Raw genomic sequence first — 22,872 nt, 5'->3', positions numbered from 1 at the left:
GAGGGAACAAGCTTCAGGTACGGTAGTGTTTCATGGGACTAGAATTACAGGGCCAAAACGATGAACTTCCTCAAGCTATGCAGTGCTCCTTTGTTAAGAACATTGAATTTTAGGTCAATCAAACAATCTATTACCAATTTAAAACACCAGTGCAGTGCTCCATAATTCAAGCTGAATGTGATCAAAAGGACAAAGCATACTGATGATACCATTTCAAATTATCAGATCAGTCTGCAGTTTCATGTAGCTGTTAAACATGACAGAAGGCAAACTATAACTCTGACAAATACCATAGCAATCAAATCTTGCCTTTAGTCCCCCTTCCAGATAATTGGTCTAAGGAAAACAAACTCCCCCCCGGGTTGATTGAAAACTGCTTTACACATTTGCATTCTCAGGTTTCAGTTCTAACACTGAGGCAAGAAACTGATTGAAATGGGTCCAGACGATCAAATCAGTGTTTTTTGAAATGAGCAGCAACTCTCCACCTTATGTACAAGTGTAGACTTTCTTATGGGTCAATCTTTCATATGGTTAAGTTAATAAGGCTGAGTAAGCAAGACATGAATTGGAATGCTGGGAAAGGAAAATAACTCTGCAGATTCAGGAAATCACTCATTACAAGCTGTTTCCAATTGCTAAACACACCTGCATAATTCATTGCCATCCATCAAGCTTAACGTAGTTGGGTGTTGTGTATTACTAGGTGCTTGATATCCTTTTCAAAGTTGTTAGTAACAGAGAAAAAATAGTTACTGAAGCACAAGTGATTGCAATATATATTTTAATCCAGTGGTCATTACTCATGAATTTACAGTTTGTAATACATTAAATATTAATACATCACTTACATATGGCTAATATATACTTATTTAAGTTTTAGCTTATATCCCCAGAAAATCAAGTTCCAGTCTATCAGGATTCACAGAAACAAACAATATGCTCAGCTCCATAAAGCCATAGATATCCAAACATATATATTTTAATGGGATATACTGGGGCTAGTAACAGTCATTTTAGGAGCTAGGCTTAACATACCTAAACATAATGGCTTGGATCTGAGCTAAATTAAGTTAAGGAAGTTAGTACCAGCAACAAACACATAAAGGAATTTTGCTTCTTTCTCCTCTTTGCAGCAATTTTTGCTTCCTGAAAATCACTTCTGAAAGATAAGAAGGCTCTTCAGAACAATGCAGAAAGGTGAGTATAGACAGATGGGGAAGAAGGGAATTATCCCCAAATCATGTGAACTTTACTCCAAAATCCTTCAACCACAAGCTCACATTGTTTACCGCCATATGACACTTGGTGGGTGTGGATGTATGTGTATGTATCTGTGTATCTAGAGTGTATTTACTTTCATCCCATAAACTGCCTTAAATTCACTAGTTATAGGATCAAAGCTGCTGTCAGTTTGAAATATCAGTTCAGCTTATTTGCAGGGTTATCTCTCTTGCAAGCAGAGTACCATCTGGACAGGTCCATTCTTGGATATATATGAGGGATCTTCCTCCGTTCCCCACAATTTTAACGAGATTATGTGGATTTGAACCAAATGAGTGGGAAGATTCTGATGGGCCATACTTCCACTGCTTGCCCCTTAATCAGTTCCAAAAACCAGTAAGACTAGTTGGAAATATATCAGTCTGGTATTGTTTGAATTCAGAGTCCAGCCAATAGAAAAACAAATCAATAAATCATAGTTCAGCTTTGCAGGGACTGAGATGGAGGAGTTTTTGGGAATGAGGCCATGTGTCTGACTTTACAGAGGCCAGATCTGTCTTTGAAGGTATCCTTTACTTGAAGGACTATTCAGTCCAAATCTACTTGAAAGAGAAAGAACCCTTAGAAGGAAGAGCAGGAGCCTTGAAACAGCTCATCAGCATCAACAATCCACACAGCAAATTGTGCAAGCATACATGTGACTAGCAGAGAAGTATTTCATTAAATTAGAACATATACATATAGATATAGAAATAGAAATAGAAATAGAAATAAATATATGCAAATCAGTACCCTCTCTTGGCCTCTTTTGGGATAATGCACTTCCCCTTTTTTCTTTTGAAGTAGTACATAAGGGGTCACTTACTTTTTGGCCGTAGGTTTTTGTGTCTCTAGAGATGGGCACTTATTGTCAGTCTGGGTAGATTTAACACAGCATTGTACAACTTGCAGCCCAACAAATTGCCCCCAACCTACTAGATATGTATTACAACCTGTTGTATGCTTGAAAAACTCCCTGGTTTTGCTGTCCTGGGAGGAAAAATATTTGGTTGATTGCCAAATGCAACAGTCAAGGTTGTTCTATAATTTGTGAATACCAGGTTGGTTTCCAAATTCTTTGACAGAGATGTTTGATTGATTATATGCCATCAACAGAATTGTCTTATTGTAGGATATTCTACTTTCTAACATTCCTCATGCGTAAATAATGCAACATCTGATAATGATTTGTGCTAAATTCAAAACTTACTTGTGGAGCCTAGATCAAATTGGGAATTGTTCATATATACATGTTTATCTCTTGAGTTTATGCAAGTATGATTTGCATCAATTTCCCTGAGCCATGAAGCAGAAAATGAAAGCACGACTTTGCACTCACTATACTCATTATACCTCACAAGCAATGCCTTTCAAGGGAATCTGTTCATACATTCAGCTCTGCAAAATCAAATGCTGAAGAAGGAAATAATGCACGTAATGTGAAGTGCCTAAAATTAGTCTTGATAGCTGCGCAATCAAGCTCAGAACTTTTCCTCACAACTTTTGATAAGTGTGATCTGCAAGAATATTAGTAATAGTCTTAGCTGACCAGTTCCAAGTCAGTATAGTCAGACAGTATTTCCTTTTATTCTGTCTTCTTTCTCCTTATAAAAATATGTTCCAGACACCTCATCTTGCTAGATTGCAGACTATCTCTTGCTTTGATAGTTCCATCATTTTCTTTCCATCCCAGTTCCAACAGTCCCAGATAGTGTATTGAAGCACAACACAGCCACACTTGAAGTTCCAGAGCTGATCCTCAGTTCTCACTTGAGATAGTTGCTTTGAACCTTGTTTAGAAGGTTATAGTAGAGTTGAGATTTAAGGAATCTCGGATAAGAGTCTCTCTCCATTAATACATACACAAGTCTCTGAGCCTCATCAAAACTTGAATGGGTGGGATCTTGAACCTTCTTAGCTACAGATTTTCTTATGTGAAAGTCAATGTTGACCTAGGGAACAAAAATGAAACTTCAGCATCTTTTTAAAAACTATCCCATGGATATAATGTTTAAAGTACAACCTCAATGTCATTTTAATTATTGCTAAATATTTACATATAAGTCTGGTTTCTACTTTAGAATTCTATTCATGTTAAGGAATTTTGACATGGTATCTTATAAGAGAACCTTGCAATTTTAGGATTGTGGTCCAACATGACTAGAAACTACTAGGTTGGGGAAGGAATTTCACACTTGGTAAACACTGGGTCATATGTTGGTGCTAGTCTGAAACCTGTTGGTGAATTTCCCCCTTGCTCTTAGTAAATTCAGATGTTGCCACCTTCCCTTCCCCAACTGTATTTTATTGTACCTTCTTTAATATAATAATAATAATAATAAAAAATTATAATTATATCATCAAAATATGGTCTAGATATCATTTACTTTCAGTTTCAATTTACTTGTTAAACAATTGTGTGCTATATTATCCCACATTAAATAGTTTAAGTAATCTGATTAAATAGATTGGAATTGACATTACACCTTTGAGCAGCTATTGAGAAATGAAATAAATCCCAAAACAGAGTCCATAGTTCTCACTACACTGATATTGATATAGCTAAGCTATACACCCCTGAAACTTTGACATCTTTAAAAAAATGTTGATGGGGCTGGAATAGCTTGTAAAGGGAGACATTTAAGATCATGAGATGGACGTATGAAGAAGTAAAGATCACTGGTTTATGGTTCTCTATCCCATATTTTATGGTATACTGCTGGACATGTTTCTTCTTGACACTACATAAAGCTGAGCACAGTTTAGAAACCTGTCCTGGAATGTTTTCAGCAGTAAGGCAAACAGCAATATAGTCACCCATAATTCAATATACATATAACTGATACAGTTCAGACATTTTGCACATAGTCTCCTTCAGTAAGAAGAGAAGTTTGCATGTAACTGAGGCCTTATGTCATTAATAGCAAATTAAATAATTATTGTGGGATTTTATCCTTAATGTAGGACAGTCAGACTGTTCATGATTGAGGGACCTCATACTCACACAGGCCATACTGTCTTATATTTCAAGATGAAAGAAATAAAAACACTGAAGAGCTACCAAATCAATCTTAGAATAAATTCTACCATGTGAAAATGATTCTATTAGAGCATGAATATTCCTGGTCAATTATTCACAGTTCATTGATTTAGACCTTACTTGTTTTCTAGCATCTGACTGGACAAACTCTTGGTAAATCTTTTCTGCTTTGCCATGTAAACAATCAGCCTGTGTTTTCTTGTAGTCTTCACATGCCAGCCAAAATTCAATGTTTTCATCACTGAATTCTGATTTCAAAAATTCTCTGAATGTCTCTTGACCACCTACAGTGAATAGAAACAACAACATGATTTCAGCCATTGTCTTAAATCAGGTGGGGAGACTGATTTGGTCCTCCTGAACTACTTTTGAACGTCTTTCTCATTCTACTCCATGCAGATTTGATAATTTGGTCAAAATGGTGACTAGAGTTATTAGTGGGTAATCCAAAAAGAGTCAAGTGATCAAACTGTGAGCAGCTTCTCAGTAAATCCAATCACTGATTATAAATAGGTTGAAGTAATAAAAGATGAACATCCTACCAGTATTTTACAGAAAAGATAGAACAGCTGGGATTAGCTCTTTTCTAGATGGAAAAGTACTAGAAAGCTACAAGCACATATCAGTATCCCTCTGCAACTTCTCATAAGTGCAAAAGACAAAGAGGAAAAAAAAATCTTGTCTGATGTTGCCTCTTTAAAAAGATCAGAATTAACAGTAGTAATCAACAGATACACATAGTTACAGTCTCCATTAGTGTCAGAGAATATGGTTTGGATGTATTTGCCCATAATTACATATGAAAAGTCATTAAACCAAGGGCTTACAGTATTTGGTTGTACAAATGGAATTAGTTGTTTAAATATCTGAAGAAGGGCAACATCAGTGGTCTGAAGTATGCTTCTCAGTCAAGGCATATTTTATGAAAGTGACAGCTGCATTTTTCCAGGTTTCTTTCAAGATTATATATTCTAAGTCATTAAAATGTTAGAAAGAATTGCTTACACTGTGTTGCCAGGAGCTTTTCTAGAGACTGGGACCACTGGATAATATCTTCTGCAGAAAGCCTGAAATGACACAAAAAATGCAAACTATTTGAAATAGCGAGACCTTCCCTGGAAAAGACTGAGATGTTGGTATATAGGTTTGGTGTCTATGCAGTGACAAGGAGAAAGAGAAATACTTTTTACCATTTTTAAAAGGTATATATATTAGATATTTTAATGCTTCTTATTTATTTAGTCACCTTCTACCTCATCTTTCTCTTCAACAGAGTATTCTATCTGGATAAGGCATATTTAAAAACAAAGCAAAAAGCAAAATCTAAAAATTTAATATTTAAGAAATTAAAAGGAATATTAAAATGAGTTAGTACTGAACTATAGTTGGAAGAAAACCAATCAGTGAGAAATGCGAGTATAACATAATATATTTTAAAATCATGTTTACATCCTGTCTTCTTCCCCACTGAATTAAACCAGTGTTGCCTTATGTAACTGGTAACAATTCCCCATCTGAGTCTTTTCCCTAGGATTAAATGAAACCAAAAGTGGAGGCCACAGTACTGGAGCCAGGGAGGGGAATCAAGTTCTCCCTCCCCTGTATTTATACACCTCACAACTAGTTTTTAAAAGCAACTTAAAGAAATGGGAGTTCCACAGCTGCCCAGAATCATCTTCAGTCTGACTTGAAAATTCTTTGAACTGAGCCTCAGAAGAAGCTCATTTGTTATCTGCCTCCATTTTCTCCAGCCAATGCCATAGCTGGGTGGGGATTTGATGCCATAATTTGATACATCAGCACCACACACCGCCCACTGTTACATCCTCTTGACAACCTACTGAGATCATCAACTGAGATAAACCCAAACAAAAGTATGTATTAATACTGAAACCAGCTACAAACAACCTTTGATTCATTCAGGATATTGTGTCGATATTACAACGTCATACTGACCATCCTATCTGATTTTAAACCTGGTCTGTAATATTTTACCCTGCCCTTACTGACTCATCCTTCTGTAAGATCATCATAGAGTAAGCCTAGAGGTTTATATCGGAAATAAGATGGCCTTTAAAAAAATAATGCTGTCATTATTGTGCTTTGAAGAGTTGTTAATCAACAAACATTGGGGAAAGATGGGAAAAATAATACTGGAAACCAGTGGCAATATTGACTGGTTGGCAGATGTCTTGTGGAACACCTGAATGTGGACCTATCTATGTGTATGCTTAAGTGGAAGAGAAACTGATTGGATCACAATCATAACACTTGAAAAGGGACGATTCAATTCTTTTGTCCTCCATGGTCATCCCTGGAAAAGTCCTCCACCCCCTCCTCCAATTTCAAATAGTGATATATTACTGTCCATGGAAGCTTTTTTGCTCTTTTATCTATTTAATAAACTTGTTATACTGCAGACTACTAAATTGTCTCAGCAGTATACATGAAAACAAAACCCAAATAAATAAATAAAATAAACCCATCATAAAATAGTATCTTGGAGATTTGGAGATTTAATATACAAACAAAACAAACAAATGAGTAACATATTTGGAGTGTAGTGATTGTGGTGACGGAAGGATTAAAACTTGCCTCCCCCATGTTGGATTGTTCAATATTAACTTTTAAAAAATCTACTGCAAATGATAGATATAAATAAGTCTAACAGATCTGGGCTGCGAAAATCCTGAAGAGTACCGGATGACAACACAGAAGCATAAACACTCTAATCTCAATGTTTGCAGGGCAGATCTGGTAGCGCTATCTTTAAAATCTTGCATAATTAGGTCTTGGGCCTTATGTTAGCAGATGCTGGCTGGGATGGAAGCACTGTGCTCTGCCTCTGTTGGAAGATGGGGCGATATGTTCTAGAGAACATGTACTGCATCTCATAAGCTAGTCTGCTGCCATTAGGTATCCTTCACTAATCATGAAGTAAGATGTTACTGACAGTCCTCTTAGTTCAATGGATAGGATGAAGGATCATCACTTTGACTCTTGCCTTAACTGGCAAAATGTTTTTGGAGTAGCTTACAGAGACAGCTTTTTAAGTATGCTAAAGTGAGTCTTACAAAACATTCCTAATTTTTGCCCACCCTCTTTCTCACTAACAGATGCACACAGTCAATTCAGTGCATTCAGCATTGTGGAATAAATGGGGATACTTTTACATTTGAGCCTTCACGTGGTATGCATATGCTTTCTTTACATATCTTTGTTTGCCCTATTTTATACTGCAGTTAGAGCAATATAACTTGATACTTACATTACGTCTCTTGAGCTGGAATACTTCATGTCAGCTGATTCAATGGGTGGCACAAGACCCATCAAATATTTTTTCACATCCACACCCCTAAAACAAATTATAGAATATATTTAGTCACTTACTGTGAGTAAATCTAGTAGTCCTTTACAGAAATATATCAGCAAAATCCCATCCCAAAAAAGTTGTAATATAAGCAGCTGAGAGAAATGTGTTATTCTTATGGGCCTTCATGGAGTAACCATTTTGTGCAAAAGATAGCAACTAATATCAATGTCAGAATATTTTTGATTTGTGCCAGTTTCTTACAACAAGATGGTCAAATCATCTCACAATAAAGAAATGGCTAAGATGGCTTGGGGATCCTTTCAAACTGCAAATAAATATCTGGAGAAGGAAATTCTATCAAATAAATGAGCTGCATTGTTGATCAGCCCAATTTGCTCAGAATCCAAAGAAAGTACAGAACTATACTAAGTATTCCTCTTGATTTCCTCCCTTAGCTAATTTCTAAGGAAATAAGTTTGATGTGACTTTGGCAGAACTAAATTAATTAGAATTCTTATATAGCAATTTATCCCTATAGAGACATAATGCTAAACATTTTAATTTGTTGATTAAATTTAAATTTGTGGATTTGAATTTAACAAACAATAGCCTAGGGCACATTTTAATTTATGGAAATTGCAAGCTAATCATGTGCATGTTTATTCATTAATACATAACACTAATTTCAGTGGGACTTCTTTCAAGATTAATATACATAGAGCAGGTTTAAAAGTGTTTTATAGTGGGTAGATAGTTTTCTACAGCTTTTATGAAGTCCACAGTTCCTTTATTTTGCATATCTATCATTTAAAGCCAGTCTTTGTATTCCATGCTGTTCTAGAGCCTGGCACTTGATCCTTCATGAGATGTATTTTACGATCAGTAAAATGCATCTCATGAAGTAGAAATCCCAAAGCTGGAAAGATCTCGTCTGATGTCCAAAGCTTGCATATATCAGCTACTATCATGGAAGAATGGCAGTGGTGGCTCAGAGCATTCTCTTGGAGATGGAGTACCTCTGGCAGGTTGCATCACTACTAAGGCTACTAGATTTGGACTACCAGAATGCAGATGGCCATTAGTTGGCAGCAAAGACAGTTTTTTATAACTCTTTGCTATCATCTAGAGGTTGCATCTGCTGTCACTGAGGTTGTCAGCTATGCTCACCCACAACCCAATTCTGCCTGCCAGTCCACCCTCAGTGTTTGATGCACTAGGCATTTGTCTAGGTTCACCTGTGGGCTCACCTCAGCCCTTCAGCACACCATGACCAGGTTTGGTTTTTGGTTTTTTTTAAAGGTTGAAGGCCTCATCAAGGACCTCTATGCCTGAGGATCCCAGGGTGGTGGCCACCCCTGCCTTGACTAAATTTATTCTACTATTGTCTCCCTTAGGTCTACATATGGAGTCAAATCAGGAAGGGAATGGACAGGGAGGACAAGAAATGTATTTTTATGGCTGATAGTTGAAACTTCTAATCAGTTTATTTATTTATTAAATCTATGTATTTATTCAATGTAAAAGGCTGCCCAATTCCGTATAGACCCTGAGTGGTATTCAACATAGTAAGAATAAAAAGAACAATGTACATCCAGAAAAAAAGAAATCATGCTAATGTACAAAAACCTATATGAGGCTACCCTAACCAAGACCTGGGGAAACCACCAGGTTTTCACCAACCAGGTTTTCAATCATCAATCATCATCTCTGGGGGGATGGTGTTCTAGAGGGCAGGCACTGTGACAGAGAAGTTGCACTTCTTGGATCCTGACAGATGCCACTGTTTAGTCAACAGAGCCCAGAGCACATCCATCCTGCCCATACAGGACAGGCAGAAACTACCAGAGACAGGAGGTCCCTCAGAGTTACAATGAATAGCTTATCAGTGGTCTCCAATCACAGTGCTTTGATGGAGAGATGTTGAAATAATATACTACAGAACTGCTCTAACATTTGATTCTCACTACTAACCCAAAAGCAGAAATATTAAAAGAAGTTTAGCAGAGCCTGTGGAGTTTGAGAAATTGTTGAATGTTCAAGTCCCTTTTTGCCTCTGTTTCATCCACTTGAAGATGACACATATGCAAAGTTTTAATCATTTTTTAAAGTTTGTCATAACCCTTCTGAAATGTTTCATACTTCTTGCCTAGGCACTCATACATGAGAAATTACTAAGAAAAGAAATGGGGGGTGGCGCGACAATGATTTCCCCATCTAAGAAAGAATCAAAACTTTTCTTTCACAAAAAACATTGCCCTGTTGAACTGACATTTTGCTGCTGCTTTAGCTAAGACCACAAAAAACACCTAACAACTGTGTCTCTAAGCTGGAAAAACTGTTCTGGTGCACGCGTGCACACACACACACACACACACACACACACACACACAAATATATCCTGTACCCATTCATATGAACACTGACGTGTTGATTCCCTTCCAAAAAGTGAATGCTGCCTGAAAATACAGTTGCATTCTGCTAAGAAATAAAAGTAGTGACTTTTTTGAATTGCTTAGTTCAAAGATTTCTGTACTGAGTTTGACTGGTATGACATTTATTCAAATGTCATTCTTTCATATAGACCCTAAATGTTGGATGTTTCTATCATATCCATTCATCCATTCATCCATTCATCCATCAATCCATCTATCCATCCATCCAACCATTGTCTCTCCAATTAAGGTTGAACAAAGATACATTTTGTTGATTATTAACATTAGGTTGGTTTATCAGAACTGGTAATTATAATTTTTATTTGGGTTACTGAGCAGAAACTCTAACTCCTTGCCATCTATTAATCATTCAGAATTTGCAACACAGATCAGATGTTCTTTGGATTTCTGATTCAGGATTTGGATTCTTGCCTTGAAATAAACCAGAAGGCTCCAGAACAGTTCAGGTCAAGCTTTTGCCAAATTGGGATCCAAAACCCAGTCATGTGATCTGAGTAGAAGAAACTTCTCCTAAGTATCTTTTTTCTTAAAATACATTTCAAAAGAGAAGATACACTTACAAAGCCTTCGTCTTCTTTCTGTGATCTTTGCTGTCTGCAATCTCACATTTCTTTATTTCAGATGAAGTGGTGTGCCACAGAAACAGCCAAGGCATTTTTAGTTTTCTCTCCTCAGGTTGTAATGCTTCTGCAGTCCTAACACCCAGAGGTCTGACCTCTTGCAGTGCTGATGGCTTTATATACTGACTCATATCACCTGCTTTGTAAGAAAGAAGCTTCTTTCCCACAAGCAAAGATACTTCCTTTTTTTTAAACTGTCTGATGACATGTGTAGAGTTTGGGACTTTTTTTAAAAAAAAAAACAACCCACAAAAACTTTTGGTTACTGTTAAACTAGATGGGACAGGTCTCATCTAGTTTAACATATTTTTTTTTAAATTCTTTCTTACAGGAGTTTTTTACTTAGTTACAGTCAAAGACCAAAACTGTTATACAATACAAGTAAACATAGATAAAATACTATTAATCATATATATATATAAACACTGGATAAGATATATATTATGTATATATATTATTGAACTACAATTTATTTCACTACAGTTTAATCAGAACTAATAATTAACTGAATTAATACCAGCATTAGGCCTAGGTCCTCCTTATAGCAATTGCCACTGAACAAAACTTAACCACCTTCTTAGAAATGTTCAAGACAGCAGTCCACTAACAGGTAATATACAGTAATTTTCCTTATCTAGTAAATACTTGGAATAGTTTGGAATTTGGTTTAGACATTTGTCTTGTGAGTGTATGCACAGCAGTAATAGCAGCACTTCGCTGAGCTTAGCTGATCTCAAAATGCTAAGGTTGGGCCTACATCAGTGAGAAGTCTCTAGGTTCTTGACTAGATTGGGAAGTCAAAAACAATTCCAAGTCAAGGCAATAGGAAACCACTTCCATACTGTTGCCAAATAACTACACAACTACACAACATGGCCATGTCCTTTATCTTTCCTTTTTAACAAATAAAGAGGTTTTTCACATGTGGGTGATCACAATGCTACTGAGGTTGGGGAAATGAAGAGAGATACAGTAGATGGGAAGAAGCCTTCAAGTGGGTAGGACAAATGTACAAAGAATTCTGTATGATTCTTCTGTCTATCTGTGTGGATGGGACACAGTAGGATGCTTTGCAATGAATAAAACAGTTGGGACAAATTGGGTATCGGTGTTAAGCTGCAGTTTGGCAAGCAACAAAGAATGGAAAAGCATCAATATTAGGGGGAAAGGGATGTGTGTTTTTACAGAACTCAACTCATGTTTTGTAGGTGTTCTGCTCATATTCAGTCCTCCCTACCTCTTGTCCCTCCTCCTTGAAATATACTATATTCTAATCTATATATCAAGGTTTTATTTTCTCCAAAAAATTACCTCAAACTTTCAAACACTCATCTAGTATATTTCAAAAGCATTGCAGGATAGGCAAGAAAGAGAGGAGAATTACTCGATTCTACTCTTTTCTTCTGGACCATATGTTCCACCCTGTTCCACCTCTGCTAAGAATCACAGCACAAACTAAAAGTGGATGAGAATCATCAGTTCTCCATCTGTACTAATGAAAAAATTAGCTTTTCTCCTTTGTCAGTCTGGCATAAGAGCCTTGAGGAGGAGGGAGAATGGATGTGATACTGATCTGATAGTTACTGATTGGTTGTACACCAAAGTCAGACTGTTGGGTTTTCCCTCCACCTTCACATGCTTTTCTTAAAAAGAAAAGATGACTCAGTCTGGAGGATGCCAAACCCTACATGCCAAAAAAGCCATATGGGCTTGTTGATGCCTTTGGGAATGGCCCCAGAATACGTGAGTGTGGAGGGAAAGCCCAACAGTCAGACTTCGGTGTGCAACCAGGCAGTAACTATAGTTATTCAGAACAATCATTAGATTTCTTATATACATACATACATACGCACAGCTGTACAATAGCCAATAAGGCTATTGTACAGCTGTGCGTATGTATGTATCTATGTATGTATGTATCGATGTACGTATGTATGTATATAAGAAATGTAATGATCTAGTGTTTGTGTATTGGTCCTATGGTAAAGGCAGGATAATCAGTTCTGTAATTACCATACTGAAATATGAAATGTATTAAAAACACATTTTATCAAGTGTCCTCTGCATAACATATGAAAGTTTGAAATGCCCAGATATATTTCAGGAGGCTTGACTAAAGAGAGAAAGAGAAGGTTTTCATTTTACTTCTGGATAAACATGCACCAGATTGCACTGCTGTCGCTCTGGGATCATTCCTAACTTTTAAATGGTGGTCTCCTTTCCAGAATCCTAGGGCAATGCATTTTTACATTCTCAATGGGCTTCTATTTGCCAAAATAAATGTATGCTGACTAATTCAATTCAACCTTCATTTTGCTTTTGTGGTTACTTACTGAAGATAAGCCTAGCACCTAGCCAACCTTGATCTCCGAAATTAAAGCTGGGTTGGGCTAAGTTAGTACTTGGATGAGAGACCTCAGGGAATACCCAGGTGGTTAGGTTGAATCTTCGCCATTGTCACCACCACCATCCACCCATTCTGGAAGAAAGCAAGAAAATAACATAATGGGCCTGTCCATGGAGTCACCAGCAATCAAGCTTGACTCAAAGAAGACTTTACTATTAATGCAAGGTACAACTGCATCTATTAAACCACAAGTATAATGTGTCAGGGCAGTTACAGATCCTTCTTATAGATAGGGTTGCATTTAAATCCTCAGCAATGGCAGCATTTTTTGAAAAAACTATTTATGCCATTTTTTCCCCCATTTGGGCTTCAATATAGTTATTAGATGGATGATATCTTGAATGCTCCAACATGTATTTCTAAAGAGGCTTAGGAAAACTAGGATCTGCTGATCTGGTAATGAGGCCAGGTCCATTGACCCAATCAACCAATTATGTTGATGATGACTGATGATGACTTTACAACCAAAAAGTAAACATGAGCATCAGCTCTGTGTTATGGGCATCTTGCATCCCATTTGTCTCAGGCAAGATGAGCCACTGTCCCCAAGTCTTAAGGATGCTCTCCCAAACATTTCCTGCTACCAAAAGATGACCACAGAAAATTCTTTAATAAAAGGAGAGTAATCTTGCTAACAAGATTTGTAGCAACAAGCAGGACTAGAAATGGACAAGCAAAGAAGCAAGGTTTTCTGAGCAGCTATTATTTAGCTGTACTGAGAACAGTTTAAGGTGACAGCACAAGGATTCTGATCACTACGTTTGCTTTCAAACATGAGTGGTGTGTTTGTGTGTGAGAGAGCAATTCAAAGCAGTAACATCTAGTTCTCTTTCTCCTGCACTTTTGGTGGAAAAAGAACTCAGCCTTTCACTTTTAGGAATGTGAGCGGCTTTGCAACTGGGCAATGTTTACACAATGTGAGGAGATTTATCAAGTGTCCTCTGCATAACATATGAACGTTTGAAATGCCCAGATATATTTCAGGAGGCTTGACTAAAGAGAGAAAGAGAAGGTATTAATTTTACTTCTGGATAAACATGCACCAGATTGCACTGCTGTCGCTCTGGGATCATTCCTATGTGTGTGAGAGAGAGAGAGACAGAAAGAGCAAAACTGAACTGAAGTCCTTCATGTCATTAGCCTTTCTTAAGCAAACCCTACCTGAACAGGCCAAGATCACACAGTATTAAGAACTGACAAAAGAACCAGCTTGGTGTAGTGGTTAAGGCATCAGGCAACCAAATGGTCCAATCCATAAATTACACAATGAGGAAAAAAATTATAAAATCAATGGAATGTACTTCCCAATGCATTTGCTTGGAGGATGTCTAAAGAAGGACTGATTTGCTTCTGTTTGCTTCTTTTCAAACAAGAAATGAATCATTTGTGAAAAATGTCAGCTTCTCTGATGGAAACTCCTTTTATGAAGAAAGATTTCTTCAGAGGGATGATGATATCTTAAAAATATCATCCCATCCATTTTTCGGTGCCCCGTTCCCCATGTTCTGATCTCATCAAATCTTTCAGCCTATTTCTGAAGTGTCAAAAGACAACATTTTATTGACCACATTATATCAGTTTGAGTTGTTCCTCTCAATGAAATCAAGCTATTGTTGGTGACATCCTGTCGGGTGCACCTTATTAATGAAAACAACAAAGTTAGGAAGGATTCTGCGGCTAGCAGCGAATGCATTAACTGCCTTGTATGTTCTTCTGTGTTCAGCCACAGGGATGCAGCAGTCTCACAGTAGCAACAGTGACATAAACGTCATCTGTCTGGTGGCTTTCCTGCAGCGCAATCTGTTCATGTTTGTAGGTAAACAGCAAACCACAAAAAGCAGACTTGTTTAATAAATGCTTTCCAACATTCGCACAGGGAACAGGAAGGTATTCAAAGGGTCTGAGTCAATTCATCTGAATCTGTTGGAGACTAGATTTATTTGGATTTAATCTATCGTGTGCCATTAGCATATTTTTTTCCTCCATAAATGGAGAAAAAGAGAATTAGGTTGGATTGTAATGTGAAATTATTCAGAGATGGATAGACAAGAGCTTCAGTCTGCCCTTCACAAATATCCCAGTTGGCCCATAGTATAATTTATTGACCCAAAGGCTTCCAACATCTAGTATGTATGTAGATACTTTCTTCAGGGTAAATTGAGATATATGACTTCCTGCCTTGTCTCTATCTATCTATCTATCTATCTATCTATCTATCTATCTATCTATCTATCTATCTATCTGTCTGTCTGTCTGTCTGTCTGTCTGTCTGTCTGTCTGTCTGTCTGTCTGTCTGTCTGTCTGTCTGTCTGTCTGTCTATCTATCTATCTATCTATCTATCTATCTATCTATCTATCTATCTATCTATCTATCTATCTATGTCTATCATACTCTGTTTTCCACTCATTTCAGCAGAGGCTTTCGCTGCATCTTGCTCTTAATACATCTCCAATGCTTGCTTAGAAGCCAGTTATGGCTGGGGCTCCCTGGTCCCTACCACTACTACATTGTTCTCACATCCCCAGCCATTTCCTTCTTAGACTTGGTTTCTGAATGAGGAAAGAATGCTGACCAATCTGCAAGCAGTATTTCCTCCTTCCTTCACCAAGTTCAAACTAAATTGGGCAAATCCAGTTCCCATCATGATCACTGCAAAGTTCTGTCATTAGTAAAATGGTGCTGGTTTAGAGATTACAGAGGTTAGGCTTGCTATTAGACCTGGGATGAATCTGGGAACCAAGAGGCCACAGCTGGCAATAGCTGTCCAAAGAAGAAAGAGGTCATATGTTAACTCTTTTTAATGAATGGTTTTACTAGCTCTTATTCTGGTGAGCTGGCTCACAGACAGGGATGGCCAAGTTGGTGAATTTTGTTTCCTCCCACTTTCTCAGTTTCACAAACTGTTCACTCTGTTTTTCATGGTCTCTCATATTTTTTTTAAAAAAAGGTTGGTGGGATTCACTGAACCTGAAAGTTTGCACAGTTTCTTCTGTGTGCCTTAAAATATGTATTTAGTGCACATTTTTTCCTAAGACACTTTGTTTAATGTACATTTTTCAGATTTTTCCAGTGCAATGCATTTGTGTACATTATTTTCATGAATATATGCAGTTTGAACAGATTGTTCTGTACATAAATGATACATCTTTGGCAAACTGCATTGCAACATTCAGACAGCTGAAAAGTTTGAAAATAATTAACTGTTAATTCCTTTATTGGTTTTGAAAATGTAAAATCCAATAAGTTTGCTTTCAAATGCAGACTAAAAAAAATTCCTTCCCAATCTCACTCATGGTCCTCTGAACAGAAAGGTGAGAAAAAATAAGAGCATAAAAGGTTAAGAATATCATTCCCTCACACACAAACGCAACGTAGAATTATGTATGAAGGAAACGAGAAGGATTAGAAGTGTTCTATTCAGTAAAAGGACAATTAGGCTAAGTTGTGCAAAGCAGGAGGAAGAGTAGAAAGGGAACATCTATCACAGTTCATTGTACAGTTTTACCTCTTTGTGATTAATACTTGGAGGATACAAGCTTCTTATTTTGAGTGGCAGGGAGGCTTTTCTTAGAACTTGAAAAGAATGAATTTCTGGGTTTGTTTAGAGAGATATGGAAGGGTCTGCCTTATGCATTCCAGACATGTGCATGTGCATTCAATTCAGTCTTGACTCCTGCACCTACATGGATAAGTCCATGCAGTTTTCTTGGCAATGTGTTTTTGGAAGTAATTTACCATTGCCTTCTTCCAAGGGCTAAGAGAGAGCAACTGATGGACCCTGAGACTAATGTACCTGGCTGGGTTCCAGAGGGAGTTTGGGGTTGTTCTGGAAGGTCTACTGCATGGTCTGACTGAAACCCTGGTGACTGCCTGGAATGAGAAAGCAGCTGAGGCTTTGGATCAGGTCCTGGAGCTCTCCATGATTTATGGAAGAGCTGAGGGGGATGAAGTGGGTGAAGAGATGCCTAGAGTGCTGCTGGCAGATGACAAGGAGAAAACCCAATCAAACATGGGCTAGAACTGCTGTTAAAGCCTACCTTGTTGTGGTAAAGGTGGCGAAATGTAATTATTTCTCTGCCTTTATTGCATCCACAGATAGCTGCCTGGCAGCCCTGTTTCGGGTAACCCAGACCCTCCTTGGAGGGAATAATTCTGAGGTTTACTTACAGGGTGGCTGTGAGGAATATGCTAGGCATCTAATGGATAAGATCATTTGGATTCACTCTTTGTTGGACTCTGGCCTTGAAGCAGAGCCAGTAATGGCTATGGGGGCCAAGTCTTGCATGATTATCTAGGAAGAGTTTGAGCCTGAGGAAGTGGACAGGGTTCTTGTTACTGTTAGTTCAGCCACCTCTGTATTAGATACATGCCCCTCCTGGATGGTTAAGACTGCCCAGCAGTGGACGTGTGATTGGGTTTGGGCAGTGGTGAATTCTTCCTTGAAGGAGAGGTGGTGGTACACTCCCTGCTCAAGGGGTCATTGTCTGGAAAAGGGTTTTTGTCCCTTTTTAGGGAAGGTTGTGGAGAAGTTGGTCGCACTGTAGCTTCAACAGGCTCTGGATGAAACAGGTTATCTAGACCTGCTTCAGTCAGTATTCAGGCCAGGGTATAGGACAGAGATGGCATTGGATGATCTCTGCCAGGAGCAGGATGGGGGTAGTGCATTCACCCTTGCTCTTCCTGAACTCTCAGAGGCTTTTGGTACCATCAATCATGGTATCCTTCTAGATCTGCTCCAAGAGTTGGGGTGGCACAATGTTGTGCTGGTTTTCATCCTTCCTCCAGAGCTGGTTCCAGTCAGTATTGATGTGGTGGTGGGAAAATGTGAAATCCATGCCCCCTACTTTGTGGGGTGCCACAGGGCTCGGTCCTGTCTCCCCTCTGTTAAACATCTCTCTACATGAGGCTGCTGAGTGAGGTCAACTGACAGTTTGGAGTGAGGTATCACCAATATTTGGATGATACCCAGATTTATATCTCTGCCCCTGGCCACCTGAGTGATGCCATGGACATCCTGTCCCAATCATTGGAGGCTGTGGGGGCCTGGATGGGGCACAAAAGACTTTGGCTCAACCCAAGCAAGGGTTTCGGTGTTTCGACCTTCTGGTACTGGGAACCTTCCATCATTGGTCTTGGATGGGGTGGCACTGCCTAAGACAGACCCAGTGCATAATCTGGAGATCCTCTTAGACTCACAGCTCCTGCTTTAAGAGCCTGCTGGCAGCTGTGGCTAGAAGGGCCCTTGCACACCTTGGGTTGTGCACCAGCTGTGGCTGTTCCTGGACCAGGGGTACCCTTTTCACTGTCACTCATGCCCTCGTGACCTCTCATCTGGATTACTGCAACGCGATCTACATAAGACTGCCCTTGAAGGGCATTTAGAAGCTTCAGCTGGAGCAGAATGTGGCAGCATGGGTAGTAAATGGTGTCAATTATTCAGTGCATGTAACCCCACTACTCTGTTAGCTGCATAGGTTGCTTCTGGGTGCAATTCAAGGTGCTGGCTGTCATCTTTAAAGCCCTTCATGGCTTAGGACAGGGTTACTTGAAGGACCGTCTCTCCCCAGTTGTTTCTACCCATCTAATCCAGTCGGGCAGGATGGGCATGCTTTGGGTCCCATCGGCCAACGAATGTCAGGTGGCAGGGCCTAGAAGATGTGCCTTTTCTGCAGTAGTGCCCAGTGTTACACACGCTTCTCCCAGGTTCAGCTTATGGTCACTCACTCACTCACACACTCACAGCCTGTTGAGGCACGCGGATCTTGTCAGCCCCCCTTGCTTTCTACCTGGGTTTTCCAGATAGGTGCGGCTGGAGCAGACAGACACACAGCCCTGGTCAACAGCCGGGTGGGAAATAATAGGGATACACACAAATCACTTCCAACCGAACACTGAGGCACAAGAGGTTCTTTGTAATACATGGAGACCCAGTGAATTTAAAGTAACAGCAAAACTTTACTGGTTTCAAGGTACATTTGCTCTTTCTCATCCACACACACACATGCTCTTCCACACTTACCCACGTCCTTCCCAACTAGGCTGCCAGGCACTAGCTAGAGGGATGGAAGCCACCAAGTCTGGATCCAAAGGTGACTCAGATGACTCAGCTCAGACTACTCAGACGACTCCGAGTGGGCGGGCTTTGGGACCCCTTTTATCCCCAAAAGTCCTTGCTTTGTTGATTCACAAGTCTGGCAGTTGTTGATGGGATTGGGGTTTCCATGTGCTCAGGCCCAACTTTTTTTTCTGGTTTAGGTCCTTTGTTTTTTTCTTAACAACTTGCTTCCTTCTTATCTACTCCCCGAAGGGATCCCATAGATATGTTTCCTGGCTTTTGTCCTCTCTGCTTACATGCCTGCTTCATCTTTAGGTTATGGAAGCTTCAGCCTAGCCTCACACCAGCTTGTGGAATATCCTCCCTCTGGAGATCAGGATGGCCCCAACCCTGCTGGCCTTTCATAGAAGACCTGGTTCTGTGCACGGGCCTGGGGCCCCAAGGATATACAAGGTATACAAGGACCTGCTTCTTAGTTATGCTAGTGATTTAGGTTGATGTTATTCACTGCTGTGCATTTTAACTTTTGTAATGTTTATCACTGTTTTTATTTTAACTTTGCTTGCCCCCGGGTCACTTGTTGAAATGAGCAGCCATAAAAATTGGATAAACAAATAAATAAACAAACAAACTAGACCAAAGTCATCCAGCTGGCTTCTGTGTCTAAGGCAGGACTAGAACTCAGAGTCTCCCAGCTTCTAGTCCAGAGTCTTTAGCTACTGTACCAAACTGGCTTTCAATTTCAATTCAATTCAGTTCTACGTATGTGGATCATGTGAGAGAGCCAGTATGGTGTAGTGGCTAAAGAGGGAGGAGACCCAGGTTCTAATTCTCTCTTAGGTACAGAAGCCAGCTGGGTGACTTTGGGCCAGTCACTCCCTTCTTAATCCTAATCAGCATCAGGCTCTGTGATGAGCCAATTGAAAAATAAAACTCATCACATCATACATTGATAGCTTTGCTGTAAGAACGGCAATAAGTGGAATGCAAAACTGATGGACCCTACACCCAAAGGGGACAAACACTTGGAAAAGCAAAATATGTGGACCTTGTGAACCTTCAGCCTCAAGAGGTATCAAACTACAGAAGCACTTCACATATTTTTAAAAGTGGGGTCTTTTATCAGTAATTTTCCAACTGAGTCAGTTCACCTTTTGAGAAAAGAAGGCAGTCTATTTCCATCTCTAAATGCAGATAGTGATAAAATTATACTTATGAGTGTGGAGGAGTTAATGGTATCAAGGAGGCGTGATGTTTCCAGACTTCAGTTTTCCCCTCCTTTCTATCAGGAGGCATTTTATTTTATTTTATTTTTTGCTTTAAACAGAACAAGAGGGATTCCCCCCCTTTTTTTTTTCCTGGCATCTTTTGCCTCCCTCTTCAGGCTAGGTGTGCATGTTCACAGGAATGTAGATGGATATTATTTATTTATTTACTTGATTTCAGCCCTTCCTTTTCCCTTTGAGCTCATGGCAGTATGTATAACATCTCCTCCTCAAATGTTTCTGCCATCTTACTCTACCAAACAGCATTGAGGTAAGTTGGGCTGAGTGTCCATTAAGCTTCCATAAGTGAGAGGGGATTTTAATCTGGTCTCCCCAGCCCTGGTCCAACACCTCAGTGCTCAACCACACTGACTCTTTGAAATGATGAGTTGATAGAATCCTGAAATGATAAAATGAATGGAATTATTTGTCCTTGTAGAGTATGTGTGTATGCATGTGCACCTATGAGATGTGTAAAGTATAAAACTAGAAGAAGAAGGTGTGGAGTGGTACAGAACTATTTTTCCATTGATAATCCAGGTTTTATATTTTTATTTGCAGAACGTTGCTTTCTTTTTCTTTTAATATTGGGAAGTGTTAAAACATGATCTCCCTAATTTACCACACAAAGGGATAGCAATATATTTCACAACCTCAAGCATTCTTTTATTAGGACAACTCTTTTGGGAATAAGCACATTATCAATCAACTTCTGTTCCACCTAATAATGAAATGAGTTTCAGTTTCCTTTAAATGTTTGGCTCACATAAGTAACAACTTGCGTTTTATCTTTGCTGATCAGATCAAGCTGCATACACTTCTAGGAAGTCACTTGGTTTTACAGTCTGAGTTTTGCTCCAGAAATCAGCACATTAAGTTTCAAGAACCAATGCCATGCAGACTGATGTTTTGGTTATCATATGCAAACATTATTAATCTTCACTGGAAATTCTCATAGACAAGCCCCAACCTGCAATTGAGTATTATTATTTTTTTTAATTGATCTTGGGTTGTCAAAGGACATGGCAGTTTCCCTGAAACCAACCATGGATTGACACAAACTAACCCAACCTTGCGTGACTTCTGTATATTCTGACCTTGTGCTGTGGTCTACCAACTGTTCAACAGAACTTTTATTTGTTGTTTTGCAACCCCAGGAAGTCCAGAAAAAGACTAGTTGACAAGTACTTGGGAGGAAGAAGCCACCTGCTGTGCAGGCCATCCATAACTGGAATGAGGAACATTTTTTAAAAATATATTTTCATTAGAATTTCACAATACAATAAAAGTATAAAAAGGAAAAGAAAAAAGAAAAAGAAAAAAGATAGGAAATAAGGAAAAAAGGAAAAAAGGAAAAAAGAAAGAAAGCATAGAATTTTGACTTCCACCCTCCTTTCTATTGAGTAATTGCCATCTTATTCTTTCCCCTCCCTCTTTAGCACTTTCTAATCCCCAGATTTATAAATCATCAGTTCAGTCTTTTCTTCTTTCAGTAAAAAGTCCATATAAAGCTTTGTGAGTTTTTTTAAAAGTATCATTTTTTCCCTGACCAAACTGATCAGTTTTGCCATTTCCATCAATTTCCAGTCCTCTACTGTGGATATTTCATTATTCTTCCATGTTTGTAATCTTGTCGCAGTTACCATATACATTAGTTGCCCATATCTCTTTTCTAGTTTGGCATCCATAAAAACAGAATGGGGAACATCTTGAGAGTTCCACCTTCCTCTTGAAATCAATATAGATAGTGATTAGAGGAATACCAAGCAGCTATTTGAAACTAAAGAAAAATGGAGATCAAAGAGAGATTTTGTTCTGGAATCAGTCATGTAATAGGACACTTAATGCTGTTGGAAAAGAAAACTGCTTTTTGTAGTAAGTCTCTATTACAGGCCATTGTCAATCAGTGGCTTATCCAAAGATAGGAACAATAATGTTTGACAGCAGTAATGACCAGAAAGTTGAAATCAGAAAGTGTGGGAAGTCAGGGAGGCTCCAGTGTACTGTCAACAATAGTAACACCATCACAATCATAAGTTAAACCTAGAAACACTCCTTGCTAAATAAATACATAAATAAATGAAAAATCAAAAATCAAAATTAAATCTAAAGAAATTTTAAACCTGAGAATAAGCTAGACAAACATATTCCTCTTTCAGGGAAGAAGAAAACATTGGCAAATTAGAGGATAAGTTTTAGGGTTAGGGTTAGGTTAGGTATAGGGTTATTATAATCAGTATTGATTATAATAAATCTACATGTATCATTAGCCTAGGGTTTACAGCTGGAAAGCACCTGTCCAACTCTGTGAAACCCCATGCTTTTTATCAAGGTGCCAGACATGAGAATTAAAAAGAAAGAAAGAAAGAAAGAAAGAAAGAAAGAAAGAAAGAAAGAAAGAAAGAAAGAAAGAAAGAAAGAAAAATCCGGATATGCCACCTGCTGTATGAGCATG

The 22,872-nt window shown here is 38.6% G+C and overlaps 1 protein-coding gene across 1 annotated transcript; it reads right to left on the bottom strand.

The window, feature by feature from the left end:
* Positions 1–778: 778 nt before the first annotated feature.
* On the bottom strand, positions 779–10,776 carry RGS1 (regulator of G protein signaling 1). Its single transcript, XM_007420997.3, has 5 exons — positions 10,630–10,776; positions 7,572–7,658; positions 5,309–5,370; positions 4,424–4,587; positions 779–3,215 (listed from the first exon to the last, which is right to left on the bottom strand). Exons 1-5 carry the CDS (start codon positions 10,722–10,724, stop codon positions 3,030–3,032), a joined length of 594 nt encoding a protein of 197 aa, XP_007421059.3. The 5' UTR covers positions 10,725–10,776; the 3' UTR covers positions 779–3,029.
* Between the last annotated feature and the right edge of the window lie 12,096 nt (positions 10,777–22,872).

The sequence above is a fragment of the Python bivittatus genome, unplaced genomic scaffold, assembly GCF_059951505.1.
Source record: "Python bivittatus isolate LINGU-HERP-01145 unplaced genomic scaffold, Pbiv_v1 ctg000700_np1212, whole genome shotgun sequence".
Lineage (NCBI taxonomy): Eukaryota > Metazoa > Chordata > Lepidosauria > Squamata > Pythonidae > Python > Python bivittatus.
Note: the sequence above shows the minus strand (reverse complement) of the source record. Positions and strands in the feature narration are given on the sequence as shown.

Excerpts from the sequence above, each read along its gene's own strand:
- RGS1 (XM_007420997.3), bottom strand. The coding sequence starts at position 10,724 with ATGCCTTGGCTGTTTCTGTGGCACACCACTTCATCTGAAATAAAGAAA. Across the intron at positions 5,371-7,571 it reads TCCAGCTCAAGAGACGTAAT|GCTTTCTGCAGAAGATATTA; the intron begins GTAAGTATCAAG and ends GTGTCATTTCAG. Across the intron at positions 4,588-5,308 it reads AAAGCTCCTGGCAACACAGT|GTGGTCAAGAGACATTCAGA; the intron begins GTAAGCAATTCT and ends TATTCACTGTAG.